The sequence below is a fragment of the Desmodus rotundus genome, chromosome 9 (genome assembly GCF_022682495.2).
Source record: "Desmodus rotundus isolate HL8 chromosome 9, HLdesRot8A.1, whole genome shotgun sequence".
Lineage (NCBI taxonomy): Eukaryota > Metazoa > Chordata > Mammalia > Chiroptera > Phyllostomidae > Desmodus > Desmodus rotundus.
The window spans coordinates 38,356,308-38,365,717 of NC_071395.1; the positions used below are offsets into that span (position 1 = coordinate 38,356,308).

A 9,410-nucleotide genomic window follows, 5' to 3' on the forward strand; every position below is an offset into this window, starting at 1 on the left:
CCAGCCAGCATCCATGACGTTGTCATAGTTAGGGCCCCTTGGGGAGTTGTCCTAGATCTGCACTGTCCCTTAGTCAAAGTCCTGCTCAGCGCGCCTGTACCCGCTCACCGCCAGGTCAGCCTGGCCCCTGAGGCCGCAGTGGCCCATTGGAGCCAGGGCAGGCGGTGGGTCTCCCTGCGTTCAGGATGCCCAGCAGAGCCTGAGACAGTAGGTCCTTCTTGTCTGTCGCAGGGTCCACACGGACCCCTCAGACAGTCACAGGAAGTCACCTGCCTCTCCGCGTCACGCATCCGAACTCACAGGAGCCCATTTGCCACTTAGATCCGTGTCTTTAAAACTCCGAATGTGTTTCTGCATCCGGAGATGACCTGTTTTTCCATATTATTGTCTGAGACTCCAATAGGTTTGAATCATAGTACAAATCATGAGTGGTAGAGACTCAGTTTGTTTTAACATCTAAAGAGTTTACATTTTAACCTGCCCACCGGGTGGCAAAGAGCAAAGAAGTTGTGCCCACTGAAACCTTGTTCTCGAGCTTTCCCGGAATGGGCTGATCTCACTGTTGGGAAATAATACATTTTATATCGTTATAATCGATAGTATAATATAATAATACAAACATTTTATTTAATAAATGTGAAACTAATATTTCATAGTAATTTTATTATACATTATATGTATGTAGCCACAAACTGCAAAACCATTATAATTTGTTTCCTTTTTATTTACTTGCAAATTTACTCAACGCCTTGGCAGGGAGTGAGTTTAGGGCTGACTCCAAAGTTCCTGGGAAGAAACCAGGCCAGTGGGGGAGGTTGCAGCTGCTGCTCACCAGAGAACAGGCTGCTTTTTTTTTTTTTTTTTTGCCTTATTAAATGTGCTGCTCCCCTGGGAACGCACTTACCTCTTTTCCTCCTGTGAGGGAATGAGCGACAGAAATGTTGAATATTTTTACTCTACTTCAAAGCTCACCTTGGGAATGGTTGAGCCCTTTCTCCTTCCACCTGGAGGAGAGGAAAAAAAAAAGGCATCACCAGAACTGTGCTTAAAAAAACCCCTCCCACTTCAGCCAGAATGGCCAAAAATAGCCAGGGCGTCTAACATGCCCACCTTCCTGGAGGCAAATCTCTCATTTTCAAATTACTTGGGTAATTTTTACCTTTGAAAACAGGCAGCGCCCAGCTGCCAGTTCATACCACTGACGCCGCAATAGCCAGCCAGGCTCCGAATGTGGGCCGCACCCCATCTCTCCTTTTCCAAATGGTGCTCTCGTCCTGGGCCAGTGAGTTAGGAGTGTGGTAGCAAATCCCTCTTCTCGCTCCCTCTGTGCCCTGTAACGTGCAGCTCCAAGTCATGGCAGCAGAGAGAGCGGCTCTCTATCGGCCTCAAGTTTGGAAGGAGGGTCCCTTTGGTCACACAGGATTGCTCGGTACAGCTTCTAGGTTTTCTGACCTTATCAGTAACAGATGCCTCACCAGCACGGACTGGCAGAATCACAGATCTACAGATTTTCAGAATAAGCAGGGTAAGGTTCTCAAGGGGAAATGTCATACTTACAGATTTAGAATCTCCAGTTCAATAAGAAATGGTTAAACCCTGGCTGGTGTGGCTCAGTGGATTGAGTGCTGGCCTGTGAACCTCAGGGTCGCTGGTTCGATTCCTAGTCAGGGCACATGCCTGGGTGGCGGGCCAGGGTCCCCAGTAGCGAGTGCATGAAAGGCAACCACGCACTGATGTTTCTCTCCCTCTGTTTCTCTCTCTCTTCCCCTCTCTCTAAAAATGGATAAATAACATCTTTAAAAAATTTTTTAAAAAGAAATGGCTAAAATATTTCCAGCAGACCTGTGTGCTAGTCATCCTCATCCTTGCTGTTAACAGTGGGCCCAAGGTCTTTACGTCCCCGTGATTGTCAGGCAAAGACAAGGACCCGCAAGATGCCAGTAGACGGAGTCTGACTCCTGGACTTTGCGCTCTGCTCCATCTGACCTCCTGATGCCACTATCCTCGGCTCCCGTCCTGTGAACTTGGGTGGGGGTGCTGCTTTTTGAGCAGCACTGATACGATCTATTAGGAGTCAGTGGCCTTCCAGGATATGTCCCTGGACCTCTCCCAGGAGGAACGGGAGCTGCTGGACGGTGCTCAGAGGAAGCTCTACAGAGAGGTACTGCTGGAGACCTGCAGGGACCTGGCCCCAGTGGGCAGGGACGGCATCGTTCATTCCCATGCTCTGCAGGTCATGCTCACTCAGCACCTACTGTGCGTCAAGAGCTACGTCAGGAAGTGGGGACTTATCGCTGAGTAAGGCAGCCACGGTTCTGCCCACATGGGCTCACGGTCTGTTGGTTTCTCCAACACAATAACCTCACGTCTCCAGGACAGAAAGTCCTCATTTAACGTCATCCACAGGCTCTTGGAACTGCGGTAGGATAACGTATAACAATTTTACATAGTCCAGTTGATGCGATCCAAAGTTGAGTTCCTATGGCGCCTCATTGCTGTTACGAAGACCTGCTGTGTATTGCAGCCAGAGCCACTGCTGAAACGCCTGTCTTAGCTTAGGCATTGATCATGTCCCTGGTCCCTCTTGGATACAGAGTCAAGGTGCTTGTACTTTTCCTGTGCAGGTGAAAGGCCGTAAGTTAAAAAATGTTTGTTGTGGTAAATACATGTAACATAAAATTTGCCTTCTTAATCACTTTTAGAGTATAATCCAGTGGCAGTAATTGCATTCACATTAGTGTATTATATATAACCATCAGTACTCTCCTTTCCACCTTTCCATCACCTCAAACATACACCCCATACTCATTAAACACTAATGCCCCTTCCCCATCCCTGACAACCCACCGCTCACCATCCTGCTTCCTGTCTCTATGGATCTGACCCCTCCAGTGACCTCCTGTGAGTGAAGTCACACAGCATCTGCCCTTCTGTGTCTGGCTTATTTCACCGAGTGTGACATCCTCAAGGTTCATCCATGTTGTAGCATCTTGGGGACTGTAGGTCAGAGATGTCCCCACAGAGGCCCTAACTATATGAGGAGAAGGCCGAGGTCCTTGGCAGCATTTTCTCTGATACCTTCAGTTCGTCCTCCAGCAACCTTCTCCTTCCACATACTACCTTCTACCCCTCTTGGGTGCAGAGAAAAGAAAGAACATCCCATTTGCTTTGTGAAGCCCTTCTACCTGTGTTTCTAGTTACATCTCTTTCCTCTCTGTCATTCTTATTCTCTCCCCCCACCCCCGCTTTTATTTGCAGAGCAGTTCCTTTTACATTTACGTTTCTCTCCATTTCTCACCATCAACAAGCTTTCTACACCGCACGCTGTCCTCAGCACGCCAGCTTACTGGTCCATCTCTCGTTTTTCTGTCCTTCCCCGTTGAAAGCTGATAGTTGGACTTGAATCCGCATGCGCCTTGTACATGTTGGAAGTACTTCTGTTCCGCCTTTCTTCAGTTAGAAGTGTTATTTATTTATTTATTTAGCCCCCTGAATTTATTTCAGATAAGGAGATTGGACTAAAAATCTAAGAGTCAATTTACAAGAAGATGGATTTGGGGACAGAACCACCCGGTGGTATGAATATGATAAAGCTCCCCAGGGAAGACTGGGGATGTGGTCAAGTGGCCTACAACCAATTCAAGGCATTTGCTCGAGAGAAGGCTGCTGCCTGGCATGAACTTGGGGAAAACTGTCATCTGAGCACAGACCTTGTTTGATCACAGAGAGGTTCTGTAAGAAAACATTTCCATGACCGTGACCTAGATATTGTTTGGTAGCTGATCCGTTCTTAAACCATCATCAGACGGGATATACAGATGACAGACCCTGCAAGAGTAATGAATGTGGGAAAGATGTCAGCCAAAGTCATCCCCTTACTCAACACAAAAGAAATGTCCACATATGCAGGAAGTGGGAAGTCATTCAATCATGAGGTGGCCGTCACAATGCACAACAAAATTAACGTGGTGAAGAAGCCCTATGAGTGTTTCCATTGTGGGCAAGTATTTAACCCGAGGCATTCCCTGAGCGGACATCAGAGAGCTCATACAGGAGAAAGACCGTAGGACTGTCAGGATGTGGGAGGAGTTTATGCACCCTCAACCCTCACTCAGCACTTGAGAACTCATACTGGAGGGAAGCCCTGTGTATGCAGGGAATGTGGGAAAGTCTTCAACAGGACTTCTTACCCAACATCAGAGGATTCACATGGGAAAAACCCTCTAAGTGCAAAGACCATGGAAAATCCTTCTGCCAGACTTCTTACCTGATCTCGCACAAGCGACTGCACACTGGCGAGAGGCTCTGCGAATGTAACGGATGTAGGAAGGCCTTCAGTCATCATGCACCACCTAACCAGCACGAGCGAACTCACACCGGTGAGCACCCCCATGAATGTAAGCAGTGTGGAAGGGCCTCTAGCCAGAGGTCCTCCCTGGTTAGGCACAAGAGAACTCACACTGGAGAGAAAATGTATAGCTGTAACGAATGTGGAAAGGCATTCAGCCAGTGCTCTTCCCTTATCACACACCAGAAAACTCACACTAGTCAAAAACCCTATGAAATCATTGACTGTGGGAAAACTTACTATCAGAGCGGCCACATTACTGCATGGTAGAGCTTGCTTGCTGCCCCGTGAAATACTTTTTTTAAACACTCTACCAGACAAGTATGACTACACCTTGCCCTTCTGATGTTCTACTTGGAAAGGAGTAGTCTGATGCCACATTCTTGAATGAAAGCCCTGAGTCTAGCTCCCAGAGGGAACTTGTAATGGGGGGAATTGCCACTGAGCTATGCCCAATGAGTTCTACTCTCTTAGAAGAGATCAATAAATGGGAATACTAACACAGAATGGGATTTTGCTAAGAACGGCCACATTAATTGAGTTGTTGAATCAAAAGGTATTTTGTTTCAACTTTTTGTTTGTTGTCAGTAGTTTTGTTTCAATAATCTTTCAATATCCTACCTAATTACCCCAACACTGTTGGCCACTTGGCGAGGTCCCAACTTGTCCTGCACAGTCATGGGGTACTGCAGAGTACCACATGTTAGGACAGAGATTGCTCTGGGTGCAACGTGAAAAGTAGGGTGCAAAATTGTATATGTAGTTCTATCTGGTAAAGTCGAAATCTGTACATACATGGGAAAAGATACATGCATGTCCTGCATACATGTGACAGAGATAGGCAGAAATGAACAGTTTACTGGTCAGGGTTATGTGATTATGTGTGATTTTTTGCCTTTTGCTATTTCATTTGCTATTGCTAGAATCATTTTGACAATAATTAAAAATCAAACGACACCAAAGGATATTCAGTGTCATCGATCAGTTAGGGAGGCTTGCGGATACGAGATGATGGGGATATGGATAGAAGCACTGGGGACAGGGAGAGGTGGGGTGGCCTTGGGTGGCCTGGGGGAAGTCCCACCTGTGAGGCGTACTTACGGGAGTAGAGACGGAGAACGCTGATGCGCATCCTCGTCATTGCCCTGGTCACATGAACTGGTGCTTACTGTACTCCCCGTACCACCCCAGCCCTTGTGTGTGCTTCCCCATCTAACCTTCTCAACAACCCATGAGATAGTAGCTCTTTATATCCCCGTGATACAGGGGAAGCAGAAACAAAGTAACTTGTCCAAAGTCACACAAATAGAAAGTAGGGGAATCTGGCTTTGAATCTGAGCAACCTGTACAAAGCCAATGCCACATTAGCAAGGAGGGACACAGGGGATGGGTGTCTTTAACATTCTCCCTCAGAAGACATCTAACTTTCATCTAAATTTTCCCCTTTTCCTGGAGCTGAAGAGGAAAGTTGCCTGTCAGGTCCCCTTTAATTTAAGTGGAACCTGATCACACAAACATGGTTGCCTTTCCTAAAGTAGATGTTCCTTATCTGGGGTGTCTGTAGACCAAACTGGGGTGATGGACTCCATAAACATCCTTGAGCTGGATACAAAGTATGTGTTGGGGCATAGATGTGCTTTCTGGGGAGAGCATCCGCGGATTTCATCCTATTCTTGGGCATAGTTGACTTAGAGGTGCCGTGAGTGCACTGTTTTTCAGTTTTGATCTCTCCCTTCTGCCAACAATATTTATAGAGAACCTGAACTCTTTGTGTTGCCAGGTGGCTGTGTGTAAGGCCGACGTATATACTCCAGTGGTAAGGAAGCAGGGTTGCTGCACGGGCACGTGGCCTGTGTGGTTACCCGAGACTCTGCTCTCAGAAAGGTCCTGTGATTGGTTTAATACTCTGCTGCATTCATCTCAGTATTATTAATCATTTTGAAAGAGTCTCCCCTAAATTTTCATTTTGCAGTGAGCCCTGTACATTCTGTAGCCAGATCCATGATGGAGTCAGGGGCGGGGATGGATGTTAAACAAGTAACCAAATACTTTAATTAAATAATTACAGACTTTATTAGAGTCTTTGGAGCCCCACAACATCACGCTGCTGTGATGGACAGTAAGAGAGGGAACAATCTCATGCTGGGCCTTCGTGAGGGTCTGAATTTGAGCTGAGTTGTGAATCATGGGAGCAATCAAAACAAGGAATTTAACCAGAGGAGAGCTTAAGTTCAGCTCTGTTTTCTCATGTGGTTTTATGATCATTAAAAAAAAAACGTAGTTTTATTTTGATTTCTCTGACCCAAAAGTATTTTGAGAGAGGACATATTTTTTTAAACTTCTGGGTGTTTAAATGTCCATTCCACCTTTTTAAAAACAAATCCTTCTTCTTGTTTCTTTGCGCTGGCTCGCTCCTCCAGTTCAATGTTGAACGGGGCTGGTGAGAACAGATGTCTTTGCTTTGTTTTGATCTTAGGGAAAAGCATGCAGTCTTTCACCAGAGAGTGTAATGTTAACTATAGCATTTTCATAGATGCCCTTCATCCTTTTATTATCATTATTAAATTTCTGCTTTTATTATGCTGTCGTCTGAGAATGTGTCAACTATTTTGAATCTTTGAAACGTATTAAGGTTTACTATGTGATCGAGTTTTAGAAGTATTTTGTACATCTTGAGAAGCAGCTGCATTCTCTGCTGTTGTGATTAGGAATCTCTGGCACGTCTATTTAAATCAACCTTAGTAAACAGTGGCGCTTAAATTTCACGTCAGGTGGTTCACATTTAATAAGCGAGAGTTGGAGCCCAGTGAGATGCGTTTTTAACGTGCACACCATGTTATTTCCCTGATATTCCTTCTCTTTCGGTTACATTTGAGAAATGTGGATTGTCCTTGATTGCCTTTGGATTGCTGATTCAAAGATAATTAGCTCAAGATAATTAAGTTACCGTTTTCTATTGCTCTTGTACTTAATTCCCCCACTATCTTCTGTCATTTTTGCTGCTTAGTTTGTGCTATTTTTACATTTGTTTTCGTTCTATATTTTATTTGTGGTAAATAATTCACAACAGGTCTTCATCGTGAATTGTGCCCTTTATCATTTTGAAGTGATCTCTTTAAGTAACAGCACCGCCTCTGCCTTAAGCAAAATCAATCTGTTTAATTCTTGATATTTTTTACCCCCTTTGAATTTCAACTTTTTTAATTCCCTGTATCTCTCTTTTTAACATACAGATGGATTTTGTTTTAGGATCCTTTTCTTTTCGAGTACATTATGCCTATTATTGCTATAATAAATCTGGTTGGCTTTAATTCTGCTAACATATTCTATGTCATTTTTCTTATTTTTGAAGTTTCTTTTTCTCTTTATTTTATACGGTGTTATCTGTATTGGAGAAGTGTATTTATTTTCTGATAATTTGGAAGGTATATTGTCTGCTTTAATTTCTTTGGGCATTTTGTTTTATCACAATACATTAAACAACATTACATTAAACTTATACATTGTGATTTATTAACATTAAGAAGGTTTTGAAGGATAAGAAAGTCAAATTATGGAGTATGTATGGGATAATAGCATATTTATGAAATGTGAATATAGGGACAGTGAATATATATAAACTATTTCCATACAGTTTCTGGGTCCACGTGCTTGGGGTCGCAGTAATAAACATCACGTTTGTGACTGTGGTTTCCTCCGGGAGCAGATGGAGAGGGATACAAGGGTCCCGGAGATGATACTCAGGGCATTTCAACTCCATAATGTTTTTGCTCCTTCAAGAAATCTGACAGAGTACAGTAAACTGATAGGATCTCGTACAGCTTAGCGGTACATACATGAGTATCAAAATGTTATTCCCTGCATATTTTGTATGACTGAAAAGTTTCATAATAGGTTAGGCGTCCCCCTCCCTTCTCGCTGGGTCATGGTTATCATTAACATGTGACTTTGTGAGGAATGCAAAAATCACCTTATGGTTTGGTATAAAATTTCACAATATCATCTATTCATAAAGTGCTATATTAAAAAAAGACCCCCCGCCCCCCCAAAAGAGAGAAAAACACAAGCAGCGCTATATTTCCAACAACAAAACACAAAGGTGTTGTTCTTGGAAAAGAGGTCACTGCAGGGTATGTCATATTAGGAGCAGTCATGTTGGGAGACCATATGGGACATTCACAGTTGTCGCATGAAAAGATGAGATTGGGAATGGGACTTATTTGTGCCACTCATTAAGTTACCGTTTCTCTGCTTCAGACCCACTGTATGAGTTTCCTGTTATCACTGTTAACAAATTACTACACTTTTAGTGACTTACAACCATCAATTTATTCATATAACAGTTCTGGAGGTTAGAGCGTAAAATCAAGATTTAGATAGGGCTACATTTGTTTTGGAGGCTCCAAGGGAGAGAATCCAGCCTTTTCCAGCTTTTGGAGGCGCCGCATCCCTGGCTCGTGGCCCCTTCCTCCGTCCTCACAGTCCACAGTGCAGCCTCTTCCACCTCTGACTCTGACCCTCCTGCCTCTCTGAGACCCCTTGTGATGATACTGGGTCCCCCAAGGAATCCAGGGTCATCCGCATCTCAAGGTTCTTAACAAACCCCATCTGCCAAATCCCTTTAACTATGGGAGGTGATGGTCAGATTCCAGTAATTAGGATGTGCACACCTGTAGGGGGCTGTTATTCTGTTGGCCACACTTAACCTTTCATACTTTGCTTTGTGAAATGAAATAGAAATGCTGCAAAACACGTCTCTGCGTTGCCGGCGGCTTCCCATTAGGTCCTGCTGAAGGAAGATGATGGAAGGAGTGTGGAGGGATTTGTTCTGTCCTGGCCCTCTCGCTCCTTGCGTGTTTGAGACCGGCTTTGTTTTCTGTTACATGAATAACATTCCCGTGTGGTCCAAATATCTTCAATCACGCTTCTTTCCTCTCAGATTGCCGTAGTTGTTACTCTCTTCTCTCGTGGCAATGAATTCAGAGACCAGCCTCATTTTTTCACCTTAATAAATGATGTGACATGTTCTTTAAGGGTGAGGCTCCTAGGATAGATCTCTGAA

The 9,410-nt window shown here is 44.3% G+C and overlaps 1 protein-coding gene across 1 annotated transcript; it reads left to right on the forward strand.

The window, feature by feature from the left end:
* Positions 1-2,092: 2,092 nt before the first annotated feature.
* ZNF554 (zinc finger protein 554) lies at positions 2,093-4,618 on the forward strand. Its single transcript, XM_071219259.1, is given in 6 exon segments — positions 2,093-2,272; positions 3,534-3,768; positions 3,771-3,885; positions 3,887-4,183; positions 4,185-4,214; positions 4,216-4,618. Coding segments are annotated over 6 exon segments (1,260 nt in total).
* The last annotated feature ends 4,792 nt before the right edge of the window (positions 4,619-9,410 follow it).